The sequence below is a fragment of the Zalophus californianus genome, chromosome 1, assembly GCF_009762305.2.
Source record: "Zalophus californianus isolate mZalCal1 chromosome 1, mZalCal1.pri.v2, whole genome shotgun sequence".
In the NCBI taxonomy this organism is placed as follows: domain Eukaryota; kingdom Metazoa; phylum Chordata; class Mammalia; order Carnivora; family Otariidae; genus Zalophus; species Zalophus californianus.
In genome coordinates, this window is record NC_045595.1 from 211,482,098 (window position 1) to 211,497,237 (window position 15,140).

General features: G+C 44.1%; 1 protein-coding gene across 1 annotated transcript in view; it reads left to right on the plus strand.

Moving 5' to 3' along the window:
* Window positions 1–14,695, plus strand: part of BACE2 (beta-secretase 2) — a 91,624-nt gene extending 76,929 nt beyond the window's left edge. The window contains exon 9 of the mRNA XM_027582606.2: window positions 14,206–14,695. Within this exon, the coding sequence (XP_027438407.1) occupies window positions 14,206–14,459 (254 nt within the window). The 3' untranslated portion in view covers window positions 14,460–14,695. The remainder of the gene's footprint in view (window positions 1–14,205) is intronic.
* Window positions 14,696–15,140: the final 445 nt, after the last annotated feature.

The window sequence follows — 15,140 nt, forward strand, 5'->3', positions numbered from 1 at the left end:
ATGTCTTCTTTGGAAAAATGTCTGTTCAAGTCCTATGCCCCTTTCTTGACTGGATTATTTGTTCTCTGGATGTTGAGTTTAAGAACTTCTTTATAGTGAAATAAGTCAATCAGAGAAAGACATGTATCACATGACCTCACTGATATGAGGAATTCTTAATCTCAGGAAACAAACTGAGGGTTGCTGGAGTGGTTGGGGGTGGGAGGGAGGGGGTGGCTGGATGATAGATATTGGGGAGGGTATGTGCTACGGTGAGCGCTGTGAATTGTGCAAGACTGTTGAATCACAGATCTGTACTTCTGAAACAAATAATGCAACATATTTTAAGAAAAAAGAAAAAGAAGAAGATAACAGGAGAGGAAGAAAAGGGGAGTATGTCAGAGGGGGAGACGAACCATGAGAGATGATGGACTCTGAAAAACAAACTGAGGGTTCTAGAGGGGAGGGGGGTAGGGGGATGGGTTAGCCTGGTGATGGGTATTGAGGAGGGCACGTTCTGCATGGAGCACTGGGTGTTATGAACAAACAATGAATCATGGAACACTGCACCAAAAACTAATGATGTAATATATGGTGATTAACATAACAATAAAAAATTTTAAAAAAAGAACTACTTTATAGATTTTGGATACTAGCCCTTTATCTGATATGTCATTTGCAAATATTTTCTCCCATTCTGTCGGTTGTCTTTTGGTTTTGTGGACTGTTTCTTTTGCTGTGCAAAAAAGCTTTTTATCTTGATGTAGTCCCAATAGTTCATTTTTGTCCTGGCTTCCCTTGCCTTTGGCGATGTTTCTAGGAAGAAGTTGCTGTGGCTGAGGTCGAAGAGCTTGCTGCCTGTGTTCTCCTTTAGGATGTTGATGGACTCCTGTCTCACCTTTAGGTCTTTCAACCATTTGGAGTCTATTTTTGTGTGTGGTGTAAGGAAATGCTCCAGTTTCATTCTTCTGTGTGTGGCTGTCCAATTTTCCCAACACCATTTGTTGAAGAGACTGTCTTTTTTCCATTGGACATTCTTTCCTACTTTGTCGAAGATTAGTTGACCACGGCATTGAGGGTCCATTTCTGGGCTCTCTTTTCTGTTCCATTGATCTATGTGTCTGTTTTTGTGCCAGTACCATACTGTCTTGATGACTACAGCTTTGTAAGAGAGCTTGAAGTCTGGAATTGTGATGCCACCAACTTTTGCTTTTCTTTTTCAACATTTCTCTGGCTATTTGGGGTCTTTTCTGGTTCCATACAAATTTTAGAATTATTTGTTCCATTTCTTTGAAAAAAGTTGATGGTATTTTGATAGGGATTGCATTAAATGTGGAGATTGCTCTAGGTAGCATTGACATTTTCACAATATTTCGTCTTCTAATCCGTGAGCATGGAACGTTTTTCCATTTCTTTGTGTCTTCCTCAGTTTCTTTCATGAGTATCTTACAGTTTTCCAAGTACAGATCCTTTGCCTCTTCGGTTAGATTTATTCCTAGGTATCTTATGGTTTGGGGTGCAATTGTAAATGGGCTCGACTCCTTAATTTCTCTTTCTTCTGTCTTGTTTGTGGTGTATAGAAATGCAACTGATTTCTGTGCCTTGATTTTATATCCTGCCACTTTACTGAATTCCTGTATGAGTTCTAGCAGTTTTGGGGTGGAGTCTTTTGGGTTTTCCACGTACAAAGTATCATATCACCTGCAAAAAGTGAGTTTCACTTCTTCTTTGCCGATTCAGATGCCTTTTATTTCTTTTTGTTGTCTGATTGCTGTGGCCAGGGCTTTTAATACTATGTTGAATAGCAGTGGTGATAGTGGACATCCCTGCTGCATTCCTGACCTTAGGGGGAAAGCTCTCAGTTTTCCCCCATTGAGAATGATATTCGCTGTGGGTTTTTCATAGATGGCTTTTTTGATATTGAGGTATGTACCCTCTGTCCCTACACTGTGAAGAGTTTTAATTGAGAAAGGATGCTGTACTTTGTCAAATGCTTTTTCTGCATCTATTGAGAGGATCATAAGGTTCTTGTTTTTCTTTTCTTAATGTATTGTATCACGTTGATTGATTTCCGATGTTGAACCAGCCTTGCAGCCCAGGGATAAATCCCACTTGGTCATGGTGAATAATCCTTTTAATGTACTGTTGGATCCTGTTGGCTAGTATTTTGGTGAGAATTTTTCCATCCGTGTTCATCAAGGATATTGGTCTGTAATTCTCATTCTGATGGGGTCTTTGTCTGGTTTTGGGATCAGGTAATGCTGGCCTCATAAAATGAGTCAGGAAGTTTTCCTTCCATTTCTGTTTTTTTTGGAACAGTTTGAGAAGAATAGGTATTCTTCTTTAAATGTTTGGTAGAATTCCCCTGGGAAGGCGTGTGGCCCTGGGCTCTTGTTTTTTGGGAGATTTTTGGTTATTGCTTCAATTTCCTTACTGGTTATGGGTCTGTTCAGGTTTTCTATTTCTTCCTGATTCAGTTTTGGTAGTTTATATGTCTCTAAGAATGCATCCATTTCTTCCACATTGTCTAATTTGCTGGCATATAGTTGCTCATAATATCTTCTAAAAATTGTTTGTATTTCTTTGGTGTTGGTTGTGATCTCTCCTCTTTCATTCATGATTTTATTGATTTGGGTCGTTTTTCTCTCTCTCTCTCTCTCTCTCTCTCTCTCTCTCTCTCTTTTTTTTTTTTTTTTTTTTTTTTGATAAGGCTGGCCTGGGGTTTGTAAGTCTTATTCATTCTTTCAATGAACCAGCTCATCGTTTCGTTGATCTGTTCTACTGTTCTTTTGGTCTCTATTTCATTGATTTCTACTCTGATCTTGATTATTTCTCGTCTCCTGCTGGGTTTAGGCTTTATTTGCTGTCCTTTCTCCAGCTCCTTTAGTTTGTAGGGTTAGGTTGTGTATTTGAGACCTTTCTTGTTTCTTGAGAAAGGCTTGTATTGCTATATGCTTTCCTCTTAGGACTGCCTTTGCTGCATCCCAAAGATTTTGAACAGTTTTGTTTTCATTTTCATTTGTTTCCGTGAATTTTTTAAATTCTTCTTTAATTTCCTGGCTGGTTCATTCATTCTTTAGTAGGATGCTCTTTAGCCTCCATGTATTTGAGTTCTTTCCCACTTTCCTCTTGTGAGTGAGTTCTAGTTTCCAAGCACTGTGGTCCGAAAATATGCAGGGAATGATCCCAATCTTTTGGTACCAGTTGAGACCTGGATTTGTGATCCAGGATGTGCTCTATTTTGTAAAATGTTCCATGAGCACTAGAGAAGAATGTGTATTCCGTTGCTTTGTGATGGAATGTTCTGAATATATCTGTCAAGTCCATCTGGTCCAGTGTGTCATTTAAAGCCTGTATATTCTTTTTTTTTATTTTTTTATTATGTTAATCACCATACATTACATCATTAGTTTTTGATATAGTGTTCCATGATTCATTGTTTGTGTATAACACCCAGTGCTCCACGGAGAACGTGCCCTCTTTAATACCCATCACCAGGCTAACCCATCCCCCCACCTCCTCCCCTCTAGAACCCTCAGTTTGTTTTTCAGAGTCCATCATCTCTCATGGTTTGTCTCCCCCTCCGATTTACCCCCCTTCATTCTTCCCCTCCTGCTATCTTCTTTTTTTTTTTCTTAACATATATTGTATTATTTGTTTCAGAAGTACAGATCTGTGATTCAACAGTCTTGCACAATTCACAGCTGAAGCCTGTATATTCTTGTTGATCTTTTACTTAGATGATCTTTCCATTTCAGTGAGGGGGGAATGTTAAAGTCCCCCACTATTATTGTATTGCTGTTGATGTGTTTCTTTGCTTTTGTTATCAATTGCCTTATATAATTGGCTGCTCCCATGTTAGGGGCATAGATATTTACAATTGTTAGATCTTCTTGTTGGATAGACCCTTTAAGTAGGATGTAGTGTCCTTCCTCATCTCTTATTACAGTCTTTGATTTAAAATCTAATTTGTCTGATATAAGAATTACCACCTCAGCTTTCTTTTGATGTCCATTAGCATGATAATTGTTTTTGACCCCCACACTTTCAATCTGGAGGTGTCTTTGGGTCTAAAATGAGCCTCTTGCAGACAGCACATCGATGGGTCTTGTTTTTTATCCAATATGATAGCCTGTGTCTTTTGATTGGGGCATTTAGCTCATTTATATTCAGAGTAACTACTGAAAGATATGAATTTAGTGCCATTGTATTGCCTGTAAGGCAACTGTTACTGTATATTGTCTCTGTTCCTTTCTGGTCTATGTTACTTTTAGGCTCTCTCTTTGCTTAGAGGACCCTTTTCAATATTTCTTGGAGGGCTAGTTTGGTGTTTGCAAATTCTTTTAGTTTTTGTTTGTCCTGGAAGTTTTTATCTCTCCTTCTATTTTCAGTGATAGCCTAGCTGGATATAGTATTCTTGGCTGCATATTTTTCTCGTTTAGTGCTCTGAAGATATCATGCCAGTCCTTTCTGGCCTGCCAGGTCTCTGTGGATAGGTCTTCTGCCAGTCTAATGTTTCTACCATTGTGGGTTACAGACCTCTTGTCCCAAGCTGTTTTCAGAATTTTCTCTTTGTCTCTGAGACTCGTAAGTTTTACTATTAGATGTCGGGGTGTTGACCTATTTTTATTGATTTTGAGGGGGGTTCTCTGTGCCTCCTCAATTTTGATGCCTATTTCCTTCCCCAAATTAGGGAAGTTCTCTGCTATAATTTGCTCCAATATACCTTCTGCCCCCCTCTCTCTGTCTTATTCTTCTGGGATCCCAATTATTCTAATAGTGTTTTGTCTTATGGCATCACTTATCTCTCGAATTCTCCTGTTGTGATCCAGTAGTTTTTTTTTTTTTTCTCTTTTTCTCAGCTTCTTTATTCTCCATCATTTGGTCTTCTCTATCACTAGTTCTCTCTTCTGCCTCATTTATCCTAGCAGTTAGAGCCTCCATTTTTTATTGCACCTCATTATTAGCCTTTTTTATTTCAACTTGGTTAGATTTTAGTCCTTTTATTTCTCCAGAAAGGGATTCTCTAATATCCTCTATGCTTTTTTCAAGCTCAGCTAGTATCTTTATAATCGTGTTTCTTAACTCTAGTTCCAACATTTACTAACGTCTGTATTGATTAGGTCCCTGGCAGTCAGTACTGCCTCTTGTTTTTTTAGTTTTGTTTTGTTTTTTGAGGTGAGTTTTTACATCTTGTCATTTTGTTCAGAGAAGAATAGATGAATGAGAGAACGAAATGCTAAAAGGGTAACAGTGATCCCAGAAAAATACACTAAACAAATGAGAAGAGACCCAAAACCAGGGGGAAAAGAAAGAGGAAAAAAAAAAAAAGAGGAATATGGTCAGGCTGCTGAATAGAACAGAGCCACACACTAGATTTTGGGTGTATTTTGGTCTATTAGAAGAAACTGCCTCCCAAAATCTTAAAGAAAGAAAAACTTATATACAAAAATAAGGGTAAATACGATGAAGGGATGGAATACGACTGTAAAGATGTAAATTAAAAAATATTTTAAAAAAGAAATTGATAAGTTGGTGGAAAAAAGAATGAAAAAAATTTAAAAAGGAGAATGTGATCAGGCCCGAGACTAGGACAATGTCATACACTAGATTTAGAGTATATTTTGGTCTGTTAGAGGAAACTGTATCCCAAAATTTTAAAGAAAGAAAAACTTACATATAGACAAAAAATAAGGTTAACTATAATGAAGGGATAGAATATGACTCTAAAAATGAAAATTAAAGGTTTTAAAGGAATTGATAAGATGTTGGTTGAAAAGGGAAAAAGAAATTCAAAAAAATAGAAAAAGTAAAGAAAATTTAAAAAATTAACTTTGAAAGACTAAAGAATCATGGTAAAAAAGCCATGAATCTATGTGCAGTATTCCCCTAGCGCTGGAGTTCTGCCGTTCTCCTTGATTGCTAAACTTGGTCTTGGCTTGCTGGCTGTTCGTGCTGATCTTCTGGGGGAGGGGCCTGTTGCCGTGGTTCCCAAATGTCTTTGCCGGAGGCGGAATTGCCCCGCCCTTCTCGGTCCGGGCTAAGCAAGCTGCTCGGGTTTGCTCTTCGGACTCTTGCAGGGGCAAGCTCTCGGTCCAGCTTTGTAGGACAAGAGTGAAAATGGTGGCCTCCCAATCTCCGCCCGGAGGAGCTGAGAACTCGGGGCCCCGCTCCTCAGTGCGCCCCCAGAGAGAAGCAGTCACTCCCGTGTCCCCGGTCTCCGGCCGCACTCCGTGCTCACCCGGCCTGTGACTGAGCGTTTCTATCTCTGGCACCCGACCCCGTGTGGAGTCTCCAAACCCAGCAGATCCCTGCCATGCGCTCCCGCGCCGCTCCTCCCGGGGGAGGAAGGGCAGTCTCCCCGGCTCTGGTGCTTGTTGGGTCCCTGCTGGAGGAGCAGTGGCCCGACTGGGCCGCGGATCACAGTTTATGGCCACCCCGAGCTGAGAGCCTGCTCCTCAGCTCTGTCTCTGCAGCCGGCCTCCCCGCTCCGATACCTGGGAGCTCTGCCGCACTCAGGCAGCCCCGGTCTTTCTGTGACCCCAAGGGTCCTGAGACCACACTGTCCCGCGAGGGTTCCACCCCCCGCTTAGCCACTGGAGCGACGTCCCTCCGCGGAGCCGACTTCTAAAAGGTCCGATTCTGTGCTCCGCGGCTCTAGCACTTGCCAGAGCGGCAGACGGAGGCCCCTCCCCCGCCGTCTATCCTCCCGAATATCGCCTCGGATTCACTTCTCCGCACGTCCTACCTTCCAGTAAGTGGTCGCTTCTCTGTTCAGAGAGTTGCTGCTATTCTTTTCTACGATCTCCTGTTGAGTTCATAGGTGTTCAGAATGGTTTGATCCCTATGCAGCTGAATTCCTGAGACCAGTCGAAATCCAGGTCTCCTCCTCTGCCATCTTGCTCCTCTCCCTCCTTTAATTTTTTTTAAAAGTTTATTTATTTAAGTCATGTCTGCACCCAACGTGTGGGCTCGAACTCAGGACCCCGAGATCAAGAGTTGCACGTTCCCCCAGCCCATGCCCCTCCTCCAATGTGAAGTAGCTATTTATAAAATGTGAGGACACAGTTGTCTCCAGATAATACATTTTGACTGACAACCTTAAATTGGTGCTGTTTTTCAATCACTTAAAAAAAATTTTTTTTCCAAATATAAAAGTAATACATGTACATTGAAGACAGTTTGACTTTGGTGAGGGTTTTGATATATTTGCATTGTATATATGTACGTATGAAAAAATGAATACAAACTTGAGTGTTGAACAATGCTAGAATTAACCCCCATGTACCTAACGGAGCTGGACTTAGGTTCGTTTTTCTTTTTCTTTCTTTTTCTTTCTTTTTTTTTTCTTTTATTTCCCCCATTTTTCTTTTTCAGCCTAAAGGCAGTCCTATCATGTGTTGCTTATTGACATACTTTTTTGACTACCTCGTTCTTTTTGACTTTTTTTTTTAGCAGCTTTATTGAGCTATAATTGGTATAAAGTTTACAGTTTGTGTTACAGTTGACCAGTTTGCTGAAGTTTTACATATGTATGGGACTCGGAAAAACTCCGGTCCCCTCCCGTGGCTTTCGCCCGCAGCACAGACCACTCTCTGTTCCTGACTTCTAACTGAATTCCACTGCAGTCAGAAAACATAGTATCAACTGAATTCTTTTCCAGATTTCTTGAGATTTCTTCTTATGGCCCAGGATGTGGTCTGTATTGGTAAATATGTTCTTGAAAACAATGTATATTCTGCTGTGTGGGTGGAACATTCTGCACTTGGCCATTAGGTCACGCTGGTCTCTGCCCTCGCTTCATTCCTGCCCACTTGCTCGCTACTGAGCAGAATAGGGCTGTTGACATCTCTGTGTTTGTGGGTTTCTATAAACTTCTGGAGCTTCATCATGGTCGTTTCTTCCTTTTCGAACTCTTTATTAGTCGCATAAAGGTTTAGCATTGCTTTGTCCTGTGTGTGCATTGAACCTTTACCATTATGAAATGACCATTGCCACCCCTGGTAATCCTGTTTGCTTTGAGTCTGTTGTAGCATCTGATGGTGAATATAGCCACTCTGCATTTCTTCTTCTTTTTTTTAAACCAAAGTATAGTTGCTTTTTTTAAGGATTTTTAAAATTATTTATTTAACAGAGAGATCACGAGCAGCAGGAGGGTCAGAGGAAGAAGCAGACTCTCCGCTGAGCAGGGAGCCCGATATGGGGCTTGATCCTAGGACCCCGGGATCATGACCTGAGCTGAAGGCAGATACCCAACTGACTGAGCCATCCAGCTGCCCCACTCTCTCTGCATTACTTTTGATTAGCATTAGCTTGACACATCTTTCCACGCTGTGACATTTAAGGGATTTGTTTTTGTTTTTTTTTTTTTAAGATTTTATTTATTTATTTGGCAGAGAGGGACACAGCGAGAGAGGGAACACAAGCAGGGGGAGTGGGAGAGGGAGAAGCAGACTCCCCGCCGAGCAGGGAGCCCGACGCGGGGCTCGATCCCAGGACCCTGGGATCATGACCCGAGCCGAAGGCAGACGCTTAACAACTGAGCCACCCAGGCGCCCCTTGAGTATTTATATTTAAAGGGGGCTTCTCGTGGGTAGCAAATAGGTCTTGCTTTTTATCTAATTCGACAAGCTCTGCTTTGTCTTCTGGGTGTTCAGACCAGAGATTGGCAGATAACAACCCGCAGGCCAAATCTGGCCTGTCGTTTTTTGTATGGCCTGTAAAAACGGTTTTACATTTTTAAAGGGGTGTGAAAAAAAAAATCCGAAAAGAATGTGACAGAAATCCTCCGTGGCCCAAAAAGTCCTGACACATTTACTTTCTGATCGTTTTCCAGAAAATTTTGCTGACCCCCGGTGTAGATTCTGTTTAATGTGATCATTCATAAGGTGGTGGTTTCATCTACCATGTGGCCCCATGTTTTCTCTTTGTCTCTTCTGTTCTTTTCCCTCTTTTCTGCCTTCTTTTGGATTATTTTTATTTCTCTTCATTGCAGCTCGTGTCTTAGCTCCAGCTCTGTGTCGGCATAGCGGTTGCTATAGGGTTTATAGGATGCACCTGATAAACACAGTAGAAGTTCCTTCTGTCGCCCCTCGCGACCTTGTTGGCATGCATTTGACTTACACGTGTTATAAACCACCCACATCACCGGTGTCATTTTTGCTTTCATCCAGTTATCTTCTACGTATTTAAAGTGAAAAGTGCAGATGTGATCGTTTCCTCGGTTGTTACCATGTCTGGTGCTCATCTCTCCTTTTTGTAGGTCCTGGTTTCCGTCTGACATCACTGATCTTCTGCTTGAAGGGCTTCTGTTAATGTAATATTAGTGCAAATGGACTGTGATGATGTCTTTCTTTTCTTCAGCTTCGTTGAGGTATAACTGACGCATAAAAGCTACATACTTTTAAGGTATAAGGTATACAATATGAGGTTTTGTTATATACGTGTAAAATCACCGCCCGCTAATATCCATCAGCTCCTGTGGATACCGGTGTCTTTCCCTTTCTTCCCTTTCTTTTCTTTTCTTTTCTTTTCTTTTCTTTTCTTTTTTCTCTTTCTCTCTCTCTCTCTCTATCTCTCTCTCTCTCTTTCTCTCAAGATCTACCCCCACTATTCTGTTCTCTGCTGCTGAATTGGACTATTTTAGATTCCATGCATAAATGAGACCCTGCAGAGTTTGTCTCTCCATCTGACTTACTTCACTTGGTACCCTGTCCTCCAGGTTTATCCGTGTGGTCACAAAAGGCAGGATCTCCTTTTCTAAGGCTGGATAATACTCTAGTGTTTGTGTCTCTTGTGATAAATTCTTCCAACTTGTGTATGTCTGAAAACATCCCTTATCTTCACTTTGAAGGATACTCCTGCTGGGTACAGGATTCTGGGTTGACCAGGTTTTCCTTCCCAGCACTCCGCAGTCTTACTGCTTGTGTTATTTCTGAGATGAAATTAGCTATAATTCTTCTTGTTCCTTCATACAGATTATTTTGTTTTGCTTTTATTCTCTATGCTTTTATGATTCTGTCGCTGGTTTTCAGCAGTTCACTGGTGTAATCTACTTCGTCTTCCTTGTGCTTGGGGATCTCTGAGCCTCTTGGATCTGTGAGCTTACAGTTGTCCTCAAATTTGGAAAGGTTTTGGTGATTATTTCTTCAGATGCTTTCTGCCTCCCATCCCTCCTTATTGGGGTCCTCTGACAATATGGATATTGAGTTTCTTAGTGTGTTCCCATGGTTTACTGATGTTCTCCCTCTATGTTTCCAGGATTTTGTTCTGTGTTTCACGGATCATTTCTACAATGTTTTCAAGTTCACTTAGTCGTTTTTTTTTCCTCCTGCAGATATATATTCTATTAATACCATGAAGTGTATTTCTTGTCCCACATCCTGCAGTTTTTATCTCTAGAAATTTGACTTAAGTCTTGATTATAGCTTCTGTGTCTCTAATTAACACATCTGACATTATTAGAGTTCCTGTGTCTCTGCTTCGCACGTCTGGTATTCCCTCCAGAGTCCCAAGTGGAATGCAGTTACGGTAACGGTCTTCATAGCCTGTCTGCTAATACTACCATCTGTGTCATTTCTCACCAAGCTTCAGATGATTGATTTTCCCCCTTGGGATGAATTGTGTTTTTCTGTTTCTGTGTGAATTATGAATTGTGTTTTCCTGCTTCTTTGCACACTTGTACATTTTTTATTGGACACCAGACATTGTGAACTTCACCTTGTTGGGTGCTTGGGACATTACAATTGACAAGAAATATGTATTTGGTATTTGTCTCCATTTCTGGCACAGAGCTCCTGAAACTTTCAGAATTTCCTAAGCGATAAGATGTCTTTTGTTATGTTAATAAGGTGACTTTGGAAAGCATCCTAGGGTAGGGCTGCTGGCCTGTGATTATTGTTGAAACTTTCGGTCCTGCCGCCTGACCTCCAGGGAGTGAGAGCCACTGGAGGTTGAAGCAGTTCTGTCTGTGCAATGAAACCACCATAAAAACCCAAAAGGAGAGGCTTTGGAGTGCTTCCAGGCTGGTGAACATGGGGACTGTGGGGAGAGTGGCCCTTGGAGGGCACGGAAGCTCCGCCCTCTTCCATGGCCCTCTCCCTGGGCATCACTGACATCTGGCTGTTCCTGAGTTACATTCTTCTAAAAAATATACATACATACATACATACATACATACATATTTATTTATTTGTCGGAAAGCATGAGCAGGAGGAGGGGCAGAGGGAGAGGGAGAAGCAGACTCCCCGCTGAGCAGGGAGCCCGACACAGGGCTCGATCCCAGGACCCTGAGATCATAACCCGAGCTGAAGGCAGATGCTGAACCAACTGAGACACCCAGGCGCCCCCTGAGTTATATTCTTTTATAATAAACCAGGAATCTAGTAAGTAAGCTGTTTCTCTTAGTTCCATGAGCCACTCTAGCAAATTAATCAAGCTCAGGGTGGGGGGTGGTTGGTCCCTCCGATCTGTAGCCAGTGGGTCAGAAGCACAGGTGATGACAGCCTGGGCTTGTAACTCACATCAGAAGTAGTGGGGGAGGGGGGCAGGCTTATAGGACTGAGCCCTTAACCTGTGGGATCTGATGCTGTTTCTGGGTAGATAGTGTCAGAAGTTGGTTGAATTCCTGGACATCCTGCTGGTGTGTGAGAATTGCCTGTTGGTAATTTAACCCCCAACACGTTGAAATTGGGTCCAGGTACCCGAAAGGGTGCTGAATACTTTTGTCTTCTTGCAGGCATTCTTGACATGTGTCCTGGGTCACGTTTAAGTTACTTAGAGTCCTGTCTCGTCTTGCTCTGAAGCTTCTTTAGATAAGATCCCAGAGGAAAGGAACCACACACTGCACATTGCTCTGAAGCTTCTTTAGATGAGATCAGAGCAATGTGCAGTGTGTGGTTCCTTTCCTCTGGGACGGACGAGAGACCCTTAGGACTCTAACTGATGCCCTTTGAATTGGGCTTGGGTTTTTGGCCTTTTTTTTCTTTTGTCACTCTGAGAAACAGCAAACAGGAAGCAGTTGGCAGTAGGTACTGTTTTCAGCCCTACCTGGGAGCTCCGAGCTCTGTTCTTTCCAATCCTTTCAAGTGGTCCTTTGACCAGCCTTCGTTCAATTTTGGTCAGCACTCAGCTGAAGGCTCAGGGGAGGCCCTCCAGAGATGCATGGAATTTCTATCTAAAGCCACCTCCTGCCCTACTTTGTGCCTTCAAACTCCAGGAGGCCCAGCCCTGTCCCCAGCCCTGCCCTGCCTCCCAGCCCTGCCCCCGCCCCCAGCCCAGCAGGCTGCCTACCTCTGCCTGTGTCCCCCACCCTGCACCACAACCCAGAAACGTTCTCAAGGCAGCTGTTGGGCTCCCTTCATTGTCTTGCCATCTCTCGGGACTTCTCACTCCTTGCTCAGTTAGCAGTATCTTCAGAGCCTTTGTTTCTTCATGTATTTTGCCCAATATTTTAGTTGTTTCAGGCCGCGGGGTAAAATCTGGCCCCTCTTACTCCATCTTGTCTGGAAGGAGAGATGGTTTCCGGTGATGTTCATTGCCTCCTGTCACGCTGCACGGTGGTTTTGGTGTCTTTGCACTAAGCACGCCTTACCCACATTGATGTATGTGTTAAAGCTTCTCTTTTCGTGAAGCAAGTAAGTTTTTAAGAAGATAAATGACCTGTGGAAAGGCATTTGCCACTTAAGATTCTACCATATAAAGGATTCTTACAAATCAGGAGAAGAAGAAATTGTAACAGAAATATAAATGGCCAATGAGTGTGTGTGTGTGTGTGTTTTTTTAAAGGTTTTATTTATTTATTTGAAAGACACAGCGAGAGAGGGAACAAAGGCAGGGGGAGTGTGAGAGGGAGAAGCAGGCTTCCCGCGGAGCAGCAGGGAGCCCCACGCGGGGCTCGATCCCAGGACCCCGGGATCATGACCTGAGCCGAAGGCAGACGCTTATCGACTGAGCCACCCAGGCGCCCTGTGTGTTTTAAATGGTGGCTTCAGCCGTGGGCATTTTGGGCCCTAGATGAACAAAAGGCCAGCCTCCCTCTGCTTCTGGGTGTTTGCAGGCTCTTGTGCATTGCTGGACTCTTCGAGGCCACGTTAGAAGCAGCCATGAATCCACACAAACAGAAACCACATTAGCAAGGAAATTTTTCTAACCGAATGTTTTTTCCCTCATTTTAAACCATTCTGATAAGGCCATTGTTCTGTTATTTTTACTTTTTCTTGACTCAAAAAAAAAAAAAGGATGTTACTTGGCAGGCGTTAGGGTCTTGAGGCTTTAGTTACAGAGAAATGAAATGCAGAGCGACATTGTTTTTTCGTGCCTAAATGTTTATTATGGTAATTAAACACGGGTGAGGTGGGTAACAAGGCCTTTTTCATTTTCCAAGTGAAACGTAAAATGCCAGATAAATTCTCTACTTCTGAAAAGGGCAGATACGTTTGATGTAGAGAAATGAAATACTGGTCATCCCCAAACCTGCTTTCAGAAATCCTCGCGGCCGCCTCCCCTGGAAGAGCATTACCCCAGTGTCCACTGGCACAGGTCTCTAGGTGAATCGTCACTGGGTGTCCCTTTGTTCCCGGGCAGGCTGTGAATTCCATGTCGCCCTCACGTACCATTCCTGATTCCGGGGCCTCCCTACACTGTAGGTGGGACGCGGGGCGAGCGTAGGGCGGGGAAGAATCTCTGGGTCTGACCGGGTGGTCTTGGAGCCCACTCAGAGTGGGTGTCGGGGTGGTAGGAGGACAGTCACCAGAGAGCACGAAGTCAGGTTGACTACGCCGGGGCCCTCCCATGATTCGGGCAGGCTCTTCCGAGCTCCCAGCCACAGGTCCCGCTGCGCTCCCTACCTCCCCTGCCCCTCCCAGCGAACCCACACAGCTGTCCTCACCAGGCCCTGAGCTCCGCACTCTCGCCCGCAGGGCTCTGCAGCCTTGGCCTCCCCAGAGCACCTGATGCTTCTGCACGGGCCCCTCAGCATTGCACGTTGCTCTGCACCACGTAGGTTCAGCACCTGCAGTCCTTGAAACATGCTGTGCCGGCAGGGGGGGGCGGGGGGCAGGGACTGGACCGTCTGAAGGTGCACTGCCACAGAGCGCGCCGCCCCCCTTGGTGCCCGCCCCGTGAGGCCATGGCGTGTGTCATCAGGCAAATGTTCTCTCTTTTCCTGACGGTACAGACAGACTGCTCATTTCATAGCTGTGGATGTTCCCCCTTCTCTCTCCTCAGAAATTGCAGGTGCTCCGGTGTCTGAAGTCTCTGGGCCTTTCTCAACAGACGACATAGCCAGCAACTGCGTCCCCGCCCTGCCTTTGAATGAGCCCGTTCTGTGGATCGTCTCCTACACGCTCATGAGCGTGTGTGGAATCATCCTCTTCACCCTGATCATCCTGTTGAGGCTTCCCTTTCGGTGTCGGCACCTGCCCCGCGATCCCGAGGTTGTCAATGACGAGTCCTCTCTCGTCCGGCACCGCTGGAAATGAAGAGCAGAGCCCAGACTCGAGCGACCTTGAACTCTCTGCGACGGGAGTTACGTTTCAGGTGGAGCAGGCGGGGTCATCAGGCAGGGTTGCCCCCTGTGTCCGCTAGTCTTACATCTGTTCTGCTCCCAGATGCCTTCCAGATTTCACTGTATTTTGATTCTTGATTTTAAAGCTTCCTTCTTCTCCCTCACTTCCAAGAAAAATTATAATAAAAAACACCTCATTCTAAACGAAAACAGAGTGAATTGGGCCTCAGGCTTTCTGTGACTGGTTATGCCAAACTGTCGAGGTGTGCCACCAAAAGAAAGGCAAGCTTCTCGTTAGTTCTCCTCTTCCTCCCGTCTCTGGAGAAATGAGTACATACGGTTCGGAACTCCTCTTAGCTAATGGGAAGCTTCTCATATTAATTGCATTTGAGGGTGTTTTGCACCAGGCCTCGGCCTGGGCCCAAGAGGCTTGCAATATGGTGGCAGGAGAACCAGCTTGGGGCCTGACGATCTCACCGTCCTGCCTGCTTCTGAATCAGAAACAGAGCCCTTTTCTGAGCCTCTCTGTGCTCTGAGTACGAGCCAGAGTCCTCTCGGAGGGGAACATCACTCAGCGGTCTTCACCAGCCTCTTCTGAAGAGCAAAGCCTTTGTCCGTCCTGGTAGAGTAGGAAGGAAACCTACTCTTTTGTACT